This window comes from Symphalangus syndactylus, chromosome 13 (genome assembly GCF_028878055.3).
Source record: "Symphalangus syndactylus isolate Jambi chromosome 13, NHGRI_mSymSyn1-v2.1_pri, whole genome shotgun sequence".
Taxonomy (NCBI): Eukaryota; Metazoa; Chordata; class Mammalia; order Primates; family Hylobatidae; genus Symphalangus; species Symphalangus syndactylus.
The window spans coordinates 102179264-102196480 of NC_072435.2; the positions used below are offsets into that span (position 1 = coordinate 102179264).

The 17217-nt window shown below is 42.4% G+C and overlaps 1 protein-coding gene and 1 long non-coding RNA gene across 5 annotated transcripts in view; one reads left to right on the top strand and one right to left on the bottom strand.

Moving 5' to 3' along the window:
- RFX4 (regulatory factor X4) overlaps positions 1 to 17217 on the top strand; it is a 177139-nt gene that overhangs the window by 11936 nt on the left and 147986 nt on the right. For 3 of the 4 annotated variants that reach the window (XM_055238362.1, XM_055238361.1, XM_055238370.2), the window contains exon 2: positions 14093 to 14179. The exons of the other annotated variant lie outside the window; for it this stretch is intronic. In XM_055238362.1, the coding sequence (XP_055094337.1) occupies positions 14093 to 14179 (87 nt within the window). The remainder of the gene's footprint in view (positions 1 to 14092; positions 14180 to 17217) is intronic. 4 annotated transcript variants of the gene reach the window in all.
- LOC134732210 (uncharacterized) lies at positions 4677 to 6557 on the bottom strand. Its single transcript, XR_010115158.1, has 2 exons — positions 6270 to 6557; positions 4677 to 4932 (listed from the first exon to the last, which is right to left on the bottom strand). It is a non-coding gene; the product is annotated as an uncharacterized lncRNA (long non-coding RNA).

Genomic DNA, 17217 nt, shown 5'->3' on the forward strand with positions numbered 1-17217 from the left:
AGGAAGGGAGAAAGAGAGGGAGGGGGACCCCAAGGGAGGATGGGAGGCAAGGAAGAGACTCCATCAGAATCATTTCTGTAATTGACAGCAGGCTGACTTAGTGAGTTTTTTCAAAATTATTAGTTTCTTTTTTATACAAGTGAGTCCCTTTTGGAAATTGAGTAGCAGATTAATCAAACTTGTAATTTTTTCCAGGCACTGTGCTGAATACTTATGCATGTTACTTTATTTAACTCACATATTGACTCTATGGTATTATTATCCCCAGTTTACAGATGGGGAAACTGAGATTCAGACAGCCTAGTTAACAATATGTCCAGGCCATACCCCTAGTGTCAAACCAGGATTTGAACACGGATTACTGTGATTCTAAAGCCAGGCTGCCTGGATGGCTTGAGCCATTGCATTCCAGCCCGGGTGACAGTGCAAGAATCTGTCAAAAAAAAAAAAAAAAAAGACTGTTTTAACACTTTCATATAGGGAGAAAATAACAAGTCATTTACTTTTGCTAAAATGCTATGTATGTTATTGGGCATTCTTCCCACTGCCACCCTCTCCCTAATGAAAAAAAAAAAAAAACAAGAAGAAGAGATAGTCAATACAGCTTCATGACTATCATGCCTCCTCAACTCCAGAGCTAGAAGACCTGAGAGTTGTACATTCTAGTTCACCTCCTCTACTGCATAAAGTTCAGGAGGTCCAGTCATTCCCTCATCCTGGTGGGAGACAGCAGCTCACACTGCCATTCTTTGGAGTACACTGTCGTGGGTGTCAGTGGGCGACTGGGTGCCACTGGCCTTGAGATGTGACTCTAGCAGCAGGCTGCTGAGGATGCCCATGGGCACTCCTCCCTGAGTGGGTGCCTTCATGCAATGTGTGCCTTTCATCTCAAATCATTCTCAGAGCTTCTAAGTTCAACCTGGCACCACCATTAGGCCAGTATCTTCCCACCTGCCAGTTACTTTGGGAAATTTGACATCTTACACACATCATCAAGGACTTCATTTCTATTTACTTACAGACACGATTTCACATAGAATAGGTTCAACATAAAAACCTTGCTGTTAAAAGAACAGCACCTTCCATTTGTATAGCATGTTACAGTCTATAATCACGGATAGAATCGTTAACAGTCCGGGCTCTGGAATCCAGCAGGCTTTCTGAGAATTGGTTTTGCCATGGGCTGGATATATGAACTCAGCAACTTAGGTAACCTCTCTGAGCCTCAGTTTGCTTTTCAGTAAAATGGCACTATTCAAATACCCACCTCATGGAGTATTGTGAGGATTAAATAAAGTAATATGTAAAGAGACCAGCACAGGTGTTGGCACATTGTAAAAGCTCAATAAACAGAAGCTGCTTTAAGCACCACTTGCAAGGAGAACCTTGTGGTCCTCTAGTGACTTCCAAGACCTTTTCCCCCAACCCCCACACACAAAGACTACATAGGATGATATGGTTTGGCTCTGTGTGCCCACCCAAATCTCATCTTGTAGCTCCCATAATTCCCAGGTGTTGTAGGAGGCACCTGGTGGGAGATGATTGAATCATGGGAGCAGGTCTTTCCCGTGCTGTTCTTGTGATAGTCAATGAGTCTCATGAAATCTGACGGTTTTAAAAATGGGAGTTTCTCTGCACAAGCTCTCTCTTTGCCTGCTGCCATCCACGTAAGATGTGATTTGCTCCTCCTTGCCTTCCACCATGATTGTGAGGCCTCCCCAGCCACATGGAACTGTGAGTCCAATCAAACCTCTTTCTTTTGTAAATTGCCCAGTCTCAGGTATGTCTTTATCAGCAGCATGAAAACGTACTAATACACAGGAAAAGAAAACAAAATTTTATAGAATTTGTTCTTCCACTGTGTTCAGTCTTTTGGGGCAATATCTCATAAACCTGTGAATTGGAATGATCATTCATTCCCATTGTACACCTGGTAAAACCAGTAAGATTCAGTCACATGCATTGGTCTGTATGGCAACTGAGTATCCAGACTGAGGTTTGTTGTTCCAAAGCTGATCCTGCTTTGTTTAAACCAGGCCACCTACATCTCAATGAAAAACTTACAAGGAAGTATATTTTTCATTCCGATTTTATATGGTTATTTGAAGCTTTTCCTTTTTCAAGAATTTTGCCTGTGTAATTTTTGTCTGTGTTTAGCACAGTGCATAGCATCTGCTATAGTGGCTTGCACATAGTTAGTGCTTAATAAATGTTTATTTAATATATAAATCAATCCATTTTTAATATTACAAAGGATGCTGCATCTCTTTCCTTACTTTCTAGGAAGCCTGGCCCAAGGGCCCCTGCAAACTTGTTTGTGCCTGATAAATTACAGATTAACTAACACTCTTTGGATCCCCTACTATGTGCCAGGCATGGTGTTAGTGCTTCATTCATTCATTCATTCATTTCTTTCCCTCCCTCCTTTCTGTCCTTTCCTCCACTTCTATTGATCTGCTATTCTGGGCCAAATGCTGTCCTAAATACAGTGAATAGTGGGTGAATAAAGTATAATCAGCACTTAAGGAGCTTATATTATTTCTTCTAATCCTCATAATAACCTCATGGGGTAGTTTTTTTTTTTTTTAAATAGGAAGGAAATTGAGGTCCATGAGGTTAAGTAATTTGCCTAGGGTTGCAGAGCTTATGTCAATTGTAAGGGGAGGATTAGAATTGTGTCTTTCTGGTTTGCAAGGTCAAGTTCTTTTAATTGTATTGGGAGATCCAAGAATCAAACAGGAAAGGTGATTTCAGGTACAGACTAAGGTGGGATGCCTTAGAGGTAGGCATGATACATTAGCTAAGACATACAATGCTTATCATGTAGGCACCTGATGTGCCTCATTAACTTAATTCTTACATAAACTCTGTGAGCTGTTACTGATACTACTCCATTTTGCAGATGAAGAACCCAAGGCTCAAGGAGGTTGAGTCGCTTGCCTTAAGGTCACAGAGCAAAGAAGTCAGAATTGAATCTAGCAGTTTGGCTCGCCAGTCCATGGTCTTAACTATTATACTGACATTAAAAACAACAATAACATGGCCAGGTGTGGTGGCTGAAGCCTATAATCCCAGTGCTTTGGAAGGCTGAGGTGGGAGGATCACTTGAACCCTGGAATTTGAGGCTGCAGTGAGCTATGATGGTGCCACTGCATTCCAGCCTAGGCAACAGAGCAAGATCCCATCTCTAAAAAAAGGTGGTCGGGATGGGGGTGCAAAAAATAAAAAAGAAAAAGAGGAAAAAGGGTGCCTCTGTCAAAAACAAACTCTTGGGATTACAGTTGTTCCGTGTGGCTAGAACTTGCTCTGGTCCATGTAGTATTCTATGTGCTTTCTGTGCATTTGTTCACTTAAATCTCACACTATTAAGATGAGGTAGGCAGATTATTATTACCCATATTGTGCATAAGGAGACATGAGGTTTGGAGAAGTTAATTTGTCTTGATTCATTGAACTAGTAAGTATTAAGCCTAGAATTCAGACAATTCATTGGTAATTAGTCACTAATCCCACCTGGTAACTTTTCCTTCTTCTAAGTGACTCTCAGGAAATGATTCAAAACAAAGAAAAAATGATAGGCACCAAGTCGTTTATTGAAACATTATGGAAAATAGAAACGCTTGCTCAATGGAACATTGGTCATCTTTCAAACAATGATGAATATGAAGACCGTAGTGACCTAGGAAAAATCTGCATAATAATAGAACATTAAAAGAAAAATGAATAGAAATGCTATGTTTGCTGGAGTTACAGTTCCCTTACGTGCACTTATAGATATGAGACTTGGGACCAATACCCACAAAAAAAGAAAAGAAAGGTAGTTACCAGGTTAGAGTGGTGGGATTGTGGGAAAATATGTTTCTCTTTTCAACATTTTAAAATGTAATTTCTGCAATAGACTTACAGGAAAGAAAAAAGCATTTTGTCTAGGAGAAGGATATTTTGGTGGCTTACCTCAAAAGTTCAGGCCGGGTTAAAATCTATTCGGCTTCTGTAGCTAGGAGTGCCTGGCTCCTGAGGTTTTGGAGGAATCCACATCCCCAAACAGAGCAGGAGAGGTAAAAATAAAATAAAAACCGAATACTAGAAAAGGCAATGATGTCAAGGATGGAATAATATCAGATGCCGTGCAGAGCGAGTAGCCTTGGCCTCAATGATTCTTTTCCTAATTTTATGTTTTAATAATATTGTTATGGTAAAAATAGAAACTAAGAAAAATGTCTGCTAACATTAAGTAGTAGTAGGTACACCCTTCCCCAGAAGTTGAGTGAAAATGAAATTTTTACAACCTGGTTATGCAATAATGTACATTAATGCTAGTGTTCCCAGGGATATTTTCAGAGCCGAGATCTGCTTTTACATTGAATTATCTTCGACAGGATATGGCACTGAACACCTTAGGTTGAATTTTCTCTAGTGTCTGAAGGCTCTTGGTGAGTTCATGATCTCTGAACAAACGGCATTTATGCATCGTTGGGAGTTTCCTCGTTCTTTTTTTTTTTCCTCCTCGTTTTTTTTTTTTTCTTGTACATTGCAGGTAATGACCCCTTAGTTAATTTCCTTGCCCACTTTAGAGTTTTACGTACTGAGTTTCCCTAAAGTGGGAAAAGGCAGCCACATTATTGAGCACCTATTGTGCGTTTGGTGTTATGTTAGACACAGCTTAGAATTCACAATGAGACTTTAATGTATATATAATTACGAGTATATAACCACAGGTGAGTAGTTAGGTTCGAGTCAGATTCAAATCCCTGCTCAGCAGCTTAACAACTGTGTGATCTTGGGCAAGTCGTCACTGTGATGATGATGATGGTGATGATGATGATGATGATGATGAAGGTGATGGTGCTTGTGTTGGGAGGTCATATTCCAGGAGAATGATATTAGTGTCATCTCAGGCTCACCTGTGTCCTGTTGTGATTGAGACTCCAGCTGATGAGGAAGAGACATAGAGCCAGTGATCACATGGATTGGCTGGGGAGTGAACACAGTTAACTGGAAAGAGTTTTTATCTTTTCTCCACAACATTCTTTTTTTTTAAACAAATTACTTCATCCATCCAGTTCAGGTCTCTAAGACATAATGAGCCTCTAGTGGCCTCCTACAGACGAGGACAAGTAAGTCTCGGTTCACCTGGCTCAATCCTGGTTTATGCATGTGATCCTGGCAAAATTATTAATAATGTTGCGTTTCAATCTCATAAGTGTTCAGGTTTGGATGATAAGGGATATGGTCACCCTTACTCCGTGGCCTCCTCTTCCATTCTCTCCCCTCTAAAACATGTTTAGCAGCACCAGACAGAGCTGCCCACAGAACTGCTTTGCTTATGCTCCACTCTACTCAAAAACTTTATGAGATTCCCAACCACCTACTGAATACAATCTAAACTCCTTAACCCAGCACTGCGTACAGAAGCAAGGCTTATGTATGTGCATCTCCTATAGCATCTCATAAAGTGCTCATCAAGCAGGATAATATCAGGAAACACGTGCTGATACCTGAATCAGTGTGTGTAATCATGCTCAGGCTGCTTGTCAGTTTCTTGAATGCATCTTTCTTCTGCCTGCTTCAAGAACTTCGCATATGCAGTTCCTTCTGCCAGGAACACGCTTCCTTCCCTCTCTACCTGGTTCATGCCTTCGCATTCTTTAGCTGCCAGTTTAATGCTGCTTCCTCCAAGAAGCTTCCTAACTCCTCCAGATTAGACCCGACCCCCCTTTTTTTCTCTCGCGTGGCACTCTTGGTAATTGCATCTCTGTTTGTGTGATTATTTATAGTTGACCACACTAAACTCTAATCTTCCAAAAAGATGGAACTGTGTATCAAGGCTGTGTCCCTCGTGTGTAGCCAGCCCCTGGCACATGGTTAGTTGCCATGGTTAGTTGGCACATAAATAGTTGCCAAATGAAGACAGGGATGAATGAATGTGGGCTACCCTTTCTGAGCCAGTGCAGTCCGTGTCACCTGTTTAAAGTCCTCCAGTAGCTTCTTAGCGCACTTGGAATAAATGTGAAGTTCCTAGGAGGGTCTGCAAGTCCTTACATACTTTGAATTCTTCCCAACTTTCTACCTCATTTCCTGCTGCTCTCCCCACCTCCTGCTTCACCATGCTGCCCTCCTGGCTCCTCCTCACACACCCAAGCCCACCCAGGCCCTTGCACTCCAACATTACCTCCTCAAAGAGGCCTTCAGTGTCCCCACTGCCCAAAAAGCACCCCCACCTCTCTTGATCTCCCATTCTATGGCTTTGTTTTCTTCATAACACTCACTTTCTGCTGTCTTCTTGCTAATTTGTCAATGTCTCTGCCACAGAATATAAGCTCTCTGAGAGCAGGGACCTTGTCTGCCATGTTCATCACTAGCTGCTCAGAGCCTGGCAAACAGTAGGTGCTAAATCAATATTTGGTAAATGAGGGAAGGAATGAAAGCAGAGGCAGGGCAGGGCCGCTTCCTGGAACCCAGCAGCCCCTGGGGCAGGGCCTGTGGCGTTGCCATGGCAACCCACTGACCTGAGCCACCCCCTGGAGAGGCCACAGCTGCTGGCTTCCTGGGCTTCTCCAAACTCCTGTGTGTTGCCACTGCCACCGGCAGGGAGCCAGGAGAGAGACAGAAAGGGGCTGAGAGAGAACGATCAAAAGGAGAGCCCACCCTGGTGCGGGAGGCGACAGGACCAGGCCTCGACGGCGCCGTTCCACTGGTAATGACCATGGCCCAGGGAGAGGAGACTGGGGTGGGCCTGGCACCCTCAGGGGGAACTGGGGCCAGGCCCGCCTTGGTAGCTGTGAGTGTGGCATGTCAACTCTTTTATGTAGCATTTCTGGAGCTGCAAGTTCCTAAAATAGGCCTCAGCACAGTGCCCTGAGAGACTGTTGATATAGTGTGAATAACGGCCTCTATTAAATCCCGGTGACACTTTTTAAGTCAGGCAGCGTTTTCTGCAGGTATTGCATAAGTCAGGACCTCCCTGTTCTCATCCAGTGCCTCAGGAACAAAACTCAGCATGTTCACTACTCCACTGCTTGAACACCACGGCTGGCTCCCAGCTGCCTGCAGGCTTCGTGGCCTGGTGGGCCCAGCAGGCAAGGCCTTTGCAATCTGCTCCTAACGGACTGTTCCACCTGTCTCCCACCACTGGGAGTCACAGGTCGGTGAACTCTTCACCTTTCCCAGAACCACCAGGACTTTCACAGCTTTGTGCCTTTGTCCTGAAGGCAGCCCTCCTGCCTGAAATGCCCTGCTTCCCTCCTTGGTCTGGCAGGTGCTGAATCCTTTAAGGACCAGCTGAAATGCCACCCCCTCTGTGAAGCAGCCAGGCTTTCCTCTCCATGGAAGCTCTCCTCTCTATGCCCCACAGCATCTTATTATAATACCAAACACTCCTGGTACCTGCTTGCTTGTAGAGGCAGTGTGGGCAGTGAGCACACCCCAGCCTCGGAGTCAGGCAGACCTGACCTAGCTCAGCCACCAGCTGGCTTCTCTGGATCTGAGTTTCATTCTTGCAAATCAAAGTTAGTCAAGTCTCTGCTTCAGTTGCTGTGAGCAACAGAGATGAAGCATGTGGAGCGGAGCGACCAGCACTGGAGGTCACTCAATAAATGCCAGACATCACCATTAGGCATCTGTCCCTGTCACTCAACTGTGAGTTCCTGGTGGATAGAAACCATGCCTTCCTCATTTTTCTATGGCCGTTAAAGCCAAACATACTAAGTGCTTTACCTTTATAATTCCAGTTAATCTTTGAAGAAATCAGGTAGGTAGGAATTTAGGACAATTTAGGAACCGTCCCATTGTTACATAACTAGTAAGTGGCCAGGATCGGATTTGAAATCCAATCAGATTTGAGCTCCAAACCCCACATTCTCCCAAGCCCGTCTCTGTCTTCTCTTTCATGTTGTACCACCTCCCCCTCGGTTACTCTGCATCAGCCACCTGAGCCTTCTTGCCATTCCTCAAACAAGTCAAGCATGATCTTTCCTGGGGTTGGGGGTAACCTTCGCCCTTGTGGTCCCCTCTCTCTGAATCTTGGAAAACCTTGCTCCCTCACTAAACTCAGTGTCTGCTCATAGACTGTTTCTTCCCAGAGTCCTTTCTGGTGGAGAATACCCCCTCCTCATCTCTCATTCTCCATTCTTTTCTTCCTTTACTTTTCTTCATCACAAGCATCACTACAGCTATGTGCCCAATACTGTACTAGGCTCTTGGGGACAAGGTACTGAACAAGATAGACAAGGTCATTAGAACTTACATGTTAAGGGTGGGAAAAATAAGTGATTTTAAAAAAAAGGAATAAACGAAAAACCCCAAGAGACTTTTAGGTCTTGAGACGCTAGTCTACCAGAGATATCCTTTGTAATGTATGTGTGTCCTGTTGAATAGCTTTTGTTCATCTCTTCTGTTTGAACATTGAAGGCACTTGATAATTATTTGGAAAATGAATAAATGGATGCACGGATAATCTAAGAGACTGCTGTCAATGTGTGCTATAAACTTCAAGGATTACCTGGCTCCTGATAACCATCTTAATAGGCCCTCCCTGCCAGGTCAATATGGGTTTGTGAAGCACCACTCTGAACCTTGAACTGCCCTGGACGTGCCATGTCCCCGATGCGGCCACTTCTGGGTTATTCTTTGCTGCTGTAAAGAGAATGAAGCCTGGTAGAAAACCTAATGACTATATATGGCTCTGCTCAACCTCATTATATGTACCCAAGAAAATAACTTCACATTGGGGTTTCCAAATCTTCAGTCCAAAGTGAAGAGGGATAAAGATCTTCCTCTAAGGTATGTGGGCTGAACTCCCTGAAAGTGAAAATCCATAGGCATTATCTGCCTCCTCCTTTCTGCCCATAATCCCAGATGAATCAGGGGAAGGGATGCTTCACAGCCCAGAAGCCTCTGCTCACAGCTGTAGGCAAATCCTGTTGGGCACTTAGCACAAGCTTGGTCCTTACTAACAGGTCAGATGATTTTTATAGATCAAGAATGAGGCAACTGGGAATAGGAAGTTATCCCAGTATGAACTGAACTCTCTTTCTCCTATGTCCCATGCAGTCCCCAGAACTCAGTACCAGTATTGCAGCTTTGATCACAGTCTGCCTTCCTTTAGAACTTTTGCTTCAAGCCTAACTTTCCATATCTATAAATACAGATATGAAAACATAACATGTAATGTTGTTCTGGTTCCAATTTAGACAACATATGTGAAAATGGCTTCTATAGTACCTGACACACAATAGGAACTTAATAAAGTTTTTAGAAAAAGCATGTATTTATTGTGCGACATCTATGGAGCCAGGCACAGTGCCAGCCACTAGGTGTGAGATGATGGACAAAAATGACAGGGTCCCACTCTCATGAGCTCAGAGAGTAGCAAGTGCCTTACTTTCTACTTGGTAACTAGAGGGCAGAAGCCAGTCTTATTCATGTTTATATCACTACAGCTTCTCTCTTTTTTTTTTTTTTGAGAACAAACTCTCACTCTGTCACGTAGGCTAGAGTGCAGTGGTGCAATCTTGGCTCACTGCAACCTCTGCCTCCAGGGTTCAAGCGATTCTCCTGCCTCAGCCTCCCGAGTAGCTAGGATTACAGGTGTATGCCACCCATACCCGGCTAATTTTTGTATTTTTAGTAGAGATGGGGTTTCACCATGTTGGCCAGGCTGGTCTTGAACTCCTGACCTCAGGTGATCAGCCCGCCTCAGCCTCCCAAAGTGCTGGGATTACAGGTGTGAGCCACTGCGCCTGGCCACTACAGCTTCTCTTTAGCACAGCTCCTTGCATCTGGAAGGCACAAAATAAATGTGTGTTGAATTTTGCTTTATTTGGAAAATCGCCTTTGATATGTTATACTTTTCCATGCCTTATGTGGTTAAAAAAAAAAAGAAAATGATTAGGAAATTCTATAGATATGTGGATATATCTACTTATATGCTATGCATTCTTTGACATGTGTGTCACTAATGTAACAGTTATTGAGGCCAGACTACAGGAAAAATTTTATAACAGTATTAGTAGAGAGTCAAAAGAAATAGAATAAAACGGGCTCCATTCTTAAGAGGTTTAAGTTCTAAACTGAAGAGGCTGACAAAGAATATGTAAATGAATTTAGCAAAATTATGTAAGTAGAGTTCTAGCAAAAGTTCGAATACAAAGCAGACTGAGAAAAATGCCGCAGAATTGGCACATCGTTCTGGGGACTAAACGGGACATAGGAGAAGGAGAAAGCTCAGTTCACATTTGGAGAGAGAATTGTGATTATGACCTGAGTTTGAATGCTGGTCTTCCTCTTACTAGCCAGATGACTTTAGATGAGTCACTGAATCTCTCTGAGCCTTAGTTTTCTTATCTCTAAAATGGGCCTATTAATGGCACCCACCTCTAGGATTGTGATGAGTATTAAGTATGATGATGTATGTAGTGCAGTTATATGATACCTCGCCCATAGTGAGAGCTCAGTATATAGTGAACTTTATTATTATGAAATCACATCATCTACAAATCAATAAGGTGGAAGAACACAGTGTTTCATTCAAAATTCATGTCATTCTGCTTAAGTAATTCTTGACCTCTGCAAGACCAAAATCCGTTGTTAAGAATAATTTTAAAGTATATAACGTTGACTTCAGTTGACCTAAATAGAGGCCTTCCAGTTATAAGAAGCTACCTGGCTTATGAGACATGAATTGGAGATGCCACTCCCAAGGGCTCCACTAGGGAAGAAGACAGAGGTCAAAGTGCACCTGCAGATCCAAGGCCCGAATCTGGTTTGGATATCTCAGAGTGTTGCATCCACATAGTCTGGAATGCAAGACCCTTGAATGCATGAGAACTCTAACTGTCCGGAACAACACAGGTGACGGTTCTTTCACTGCTCAGACCATTGTCTGAACCCTCAGAGTCTATCCCAAGTGCCACGTGTTCACACAGACATTGATTAACTAGAAGACACCCAGAAGAAGATGAACTGGATGGCAAAGAAATGGGAACAATTTCTTCCAAGAAAGAGGTGAAACAAACGTGGTTCTTTGATGGGGATACTTCAACCAGAAATATGGGGAAATGATGGTTGTCTTCTGCAATGTGCCAGTGAGACCAGACTTATTCTGGGTTGCCCCAGGGAGCAGAGTTGGCTACAGGCATAGACTGTGGGGTCAGAGAGATCTGAGTGGGTGCAATGGGTGAGATCTTCTCTTTCATTTTCATGGCACCTCCCACCCTCTCCCACTTCTTGTAGCCTTGCTTTTATCTCTCTCCAGTGTGGGATTGCAGTGTGGAGGACAGGTGCTGCCGTCAGGAAAGTTCTTTCTCTACTTGAGCTCTTGCAAGTGGGCGCTGTGCTCTCTTGTCTTACCTGGTTATTAGAACCAGCTCCTCTCAGGAATGTTGCCACGAATTCTTCAGAGAATGTCCCATCAATCACAGGGGGTTCTCACCTGCAAAAACAGGCCCTTCTAAGGACTCTGATGTTAACAGGCCTGAATCCAGTGCAGGCAAATGGGTGAGTGGAAGAGTGTTTCCCTTAGTTCCTGTTTCTGATGAAAGGGGGATTGGGGTGTAGATGTGAGTGTGTGTGTGAGAGTGACTGGGTGTGTATACCTATCTAGGAAGACCAGGGGTTGGCCCAGAACTATAGATATTGCTTTTGTTGGTATGGTTTGGTGGAGACAGGGGCTACAAACTTTAGCAGATGACATCTAAATGTAGCTATGGCTGCTGCCAGGGAAAATGTGCCAGGACTTGAAAGGATGAGGAGAAGTGAGTGGAGACATTCTGGAGAATCCTAAAAAGAGCTCTGGAGATTTGTAACCAGATGTGCGTTTGGATACAGTGTGAAGACAGACACCTACCTTGGGCATCCCAGCTTTGAAACATTACAAGCTGTCTGTCTCCACATTGTGCATTTGATGTCTGGAAGATGCAGTGTTTTAATGTTTTGAATTTCTCTGCTTCTCAGTATTTCCTGGGAAATATCAGATTTCCATATCCTCTCAACAAGCTGGCCCTTGTTCTTCCCCTCGGATATTTTCCCCCTACTTATTCACAATTTTGGAAGCAGCTTTTAAAAGAGCAGTTTGTTGGGACATAAAATACAAAACAAAACAAAAATCCGACATTTCTAGCAGCTGTTGGCATTGATTTCCCCTCTCCACATAGCTTACTCATCCGCGTGGCTTCTTTTTATGGTGTGTAATCTAAGGTGTTAACTAATGATCTTTTCCTTGGCTCTTTGAATTATGAGGAGTCAAATTACTTAATCCCTCTAAATCCCAGTTGTTTTCTAGGAAAACTAGAGATTAAAATCCTTGCTTCAGAGAGTTGTTGTGAGGACTCAATGAAATAACTTATGCAGAGGGCCTGGCATGTTCAAATAGGTGTTCAATAAATACCAGCTCCCAGATCATAAAGAAGGCAATGGGAAACCACACTGTCCAAAAGCCTGCAGCTATAGGTGTCGCCACTTCTGCTATAACACCCCATATGCCTTCCTAAAAATCACCATATTATACAGAATCGGCCAGCAAAGACCACTGATTTTACTGGAAAAATAAGCTTAGAGGCACAATACTGAAAAACTTTGTCAGTGACACATAATAAAAGATAGAAACCTAATAAAAATGATATCACAGTTTTGCACATGTTAAATGGTTTAGAAATACACAAATACAATAAAAATGGCACTTCACCTTGGAAAAGACCTGAAGATTGCTTTTAGAGGTGGGTATCAGAAGGGTTGCAGCCTGTGAGTTATTATGAAGTGAGCAGGTGTGACTCATAACACAATGTGGACCGAAGTAGCTGGTAGATGTCTGAGGTGTGAACATGAGTGTGTTCTGCATATTTCTGTGGTGCTAAGTATAATGGTGGGGCGGGGGGGGGGCAGGCGTGGAGTTTTCTGCATTCACCTAATTTTTTTGTGAAATAAATGGAGCATAAAAAGACACAAAGTTTGCACTATGCTCAAATTGTTCCCAAATATATCACTTGCATTGGGACACATTTGTTTTCTCAAGACAAGTGTTATAGCAGAGCTGACTGTACTTAGCTGATGTTGTTGAATGATGAATGAATGAATGGTGGGTGGTCTAGAAAACAGAATAAGTATTACACTACATTGCAAAAAATACATTTGTAGCCTTTAAAATTGGATTAAAAAAAACCCATAGTCTTGGATTTTAAAAGGGCTACATAGTGGCTGGGTACCATGGCTCACACCTATAATCCCAGCACTTTAGGAGGCTGAGGCAGGCGGATGGCCTGAGGTCAGGAGTTCGAGACCAGCCTGGCCAACATGCTGAAACCCCATCTCTACTAAAAATACAAAAATTAGCTGGGCTTGGTGGCAGGTGCCTTCCCAGCTACTCAGGAGTCTGAGGCAGGAGAATCGCTTGAGCCCGGGAGGCGGAGGTTGCAGTGAGCAGAGATCACGCCATTGCACTTCAGCCTAGGTGACAAGAGCAAAACTCCGTCTCAAAAAAAGTAAATAAATAAAAATAAAAAGGAGGGGCTACATAGCTACCATAGTGCTTTTGATTTCTCCTCCTGCTGTGGCTTCCAGTCTGTGAGAGCTCTTTGAGGGGTCCCTGGCCAAAGGGAGGCAAGCTACAAGGTTCCCTGCCCTCTTTCAACCAGAGTCCCTAAAGTTTTATCTGCTTTTCTCTTTGTTTTCACTTGAAGAAAAGTTCTGCTGCTAATTCACAAGTTTACAAACCACCACCAGTGGTTCAGTTGGCCAAGTCTGGTTTTACAAAGTGCTACTCAGGAACATACCTTCTTTGCTCAGAAAGATAATCCTCAGTTGGTGCTACAAATACTCCAGAATTCATGGAATCTGACCAAGAAATACTCAAGTGAGGCTTCAAAGGGCCATTTTGCATCCAAACTACTCAGCAGTCTCATCAGCAGCAGCAATGGTGCACATGGAACTCCATGCAAAATCCCATTCCAATCTGGGCAGATGCCACATGAATATTGATAAGCATTTAAATCTAATGTATTTATGATGTTCTTTCTCTTTGCAAACACCCACAGCAATTCTGTGATTTTCTTTTCTCTTTTTCTTTTCTTTCTTTCTTTCTTTTTTTTTTTTTTTTTAGAGAGCTGGATTGAAAGATGTCTCAACGAAAGTGAAAACAAACGTTATTCCAGCCACACATCTCTGGGGAATGTTTCTAATGATGAAAGTAAGTGCTTGAAACTCATTCTTCCATGACATCCCAGAGATGGCCAATGTCCTGATGGGAGGGTAGTGCCACTAGATTGCTAGGCTGGGCCAAGTCACCTGGAACAAGACACTCTCCAGCTATTTATGAAATATCCCAGGTCTTCTCTGTAATATTCCACAATAGGGAGTGGAATCCATTCAGGAAGACCTGGAAACTAAGGCCACAGCAAAAACTTGCTGTTTACAGACTCATCTTCTGCAGGAGACTTGCTAGCCTGCATTCCCAAAGACCTTGTTATAGTGACGCCCCAGGCAGGCAAATGTGGACCCTGGTTGGGAAAGGCCATTCTCAGTGTCCACTGTAAATATGGGTTCAAAGTAGTTGTGTCACAGCATAGTTGTTTTAGTCATAAATGTCCTTGATATCAGAAAGCAGAAATTTCTTCTGGTTCTCGGACTAGAGAGCTAGAGTTAACTGAAGGATGTACAATCCTGTGTTTACACTGGTGTATATGAAGAGCAGTAGGCTACATGGGACTTATGTTTTTTCCCTTAAACACTAAAAAGAGGGATCAGCTTATTATAAGTCTAATTTTTTGCAGAGTCAGAAGTGTCTTTCTTCCATGGTTGGTAAAATGCATCTCCTTCGTTCAGTTTTCTGAAAGCATGAGCCCCAGCCCACCTGCCCCCCAATCCCCTAGGATGTTTGCTAGATCTACTCAATAGCCCCCTCCTGAGTCTTAGCTGGCATTGTCATTCTATCATCACCATGTCACTTCATTTTATAAAACTGAGCTACATTGAACATAAAGTATACAAATCTTATGTAATTAGTTTGATGGGTTTTTTTTCCTTTACATATTGTATCCACTGGTGTCATTACCATCCAAAAAAGATATAGAACCTTTCTTGTCCCCCAGGAGCCTTCCTCATGTCTCCTCCCTGTCAATCACTACTGTCCTGACTTATCACTATAGCCTGTTTTTGCCTGCTTTTAAAACTTCATATAAATGGGATAATGGACTCTGTATTCTTTTGTGTGTAACTTTTCTCAGTCAGTATTATGCCTGTGAAATTCATTCATGTTGTTGTCTCTAGCAGTAGTTATTTCTTTTTCATTGCTGTATAGTATTTCACTGTATGAGTATATTACAATTTACAGATCCTTTTAAGTGTTGATGAATATTTAGTTGTTTCAAGTTTTTGATTATTAAGAATAAAACACTACTCGAGAGGCTGAGGCAGGAGAATGACGTGAACCTGGGAGGCAGAGCTTGCAGTGAGCCAAGATCGTGCCACTGCACTTCAGCTTGGGCAACAGAGTGAGACTCCATCTCAAAAAAAAAAAAAAGAATAAAACATATCTGAACATTCTAAGTTTTATTTAAGTTTGGCAAAATCTACATAACATGAAATTTAGCATTTAATCATTTGAAATGTACAATTCATTGACATTAAGTACATTCACCTTGTTGTGCAGCCATCTACACCATTCATTTCCAGAGCTTTCTTCACCTTCCCAAACTGAAACTCTGTAACCATTAAACAGTAACTCCTCATTCTCCTTTTCCCTCAGTCTCTGACAACTACTATTCTACTTTCTGCCTCTGTTAATTTGACTGCTCTAAGTATCTTATATAAGTGAAGTTGTATGGTGTTTGTCTTTTTATGACTGGCATATTTCACTTAGCATAATGCCTTCAAGGTTAATCCATGTTGTAGCATGTGTCAGAATTTTCTTCCTTTTGAAGGCTGAATAATATTCCTCTGTATAGATATGTCACATTTTCTTTATCCATTAAGACATTGATGGGCAATTGAGTTGTTTCTATCTTTTGGTCATTGTAAATAACGCTGTTTTGAACACAGGCATGCAAATATCTTTTCAAGTCTCTGATCCTAATTCTTTTGGGGGTATATACCCAGAAATGAAATTGTTGGATCATATGGTAACTCTGTGTTTAATTTTTTGAGAAACCACAAAGCTGGTTTTCATAGTAGCTGCATCATTTTGCATTCCCACTAGCAAGGCACAAGAGTTCCAATTTTGCCACTTCCCAGTCATCATTTGTTATTTTTTGTTTTTTTCTTAATAATAGCCATTCTAATGAATATAAAATGGTACCTCATTGTGGTTTTCATTTGCAATTCCCTAATGATTGGTGATGTTGAACATCTTTTCATGTCCTTATTCACCATTTGCATATCTTCTTTGGAGAAATGTCTAAGTCCTTTGCCCATTTTAAAATCAGGTTGTTTTCTGTTGTTTAGTTGTAGGAGTTCTTTATATATTCTGGATATTAACCTCTTATCAGTTATGTGACTTACAGATATTTCCTCCGATTCCATGGGTTGCCTTTTCACTCGTTGATTGTGTTCTTTAATGCACAGAGATTTTTATTTTGATGCATCCAATTTAACTATTTTTTCTTTTGTTGTCTGTGCCTTTAGTGTCATATCTAAGAAATCATTGTCAGATCCAATGTTGTGAAGCTTTTGCCTTTTTTTTTCTGAGAGTTTTACAGTTTTAGACCTTACATTTAGATTTTTGATCTGTTTTGAGCTAACATTTGTATCTGGTATTAGGTAAGAGTCCAGCTTTATTCTCTTTTTTTTTCAGACAGAGTCTCACTCTGTTGCCCAGGCTGGAGTACAGTGGCGCTGTCTCGTCTCACTGCAACCTCTGCCTCCCAGGTTCAAGTGATTCTCCTGCCTCAGCCTCCTGAGTAGCTGGGATTACAGGCACGTGCCACCACGCCAGGCTAATTTTTGTATTTTTTTGGTACAGACAGGGTTTCACCATGTTGGTCAGGTTGGTCTCGAACTCCTGACCTCGTGATCTGCCCCCCTCAGCCTCCCAAAGTGCTGGGATTACAGGCATGAGCCACTGTGCCTGTTGGAGTCCAGCTTTATTCTTTCACGTGTTGGTATCCAGGTTCCCCAGCACCATTTGTTGAAAAGACTATTCTTTGCCCCATTGAATGGTCTTAGCACCATTGTCAAGAAACATTTGATCATGTATGTGGAGGTTTATTTCTGGGCTTTCCATATGATTCC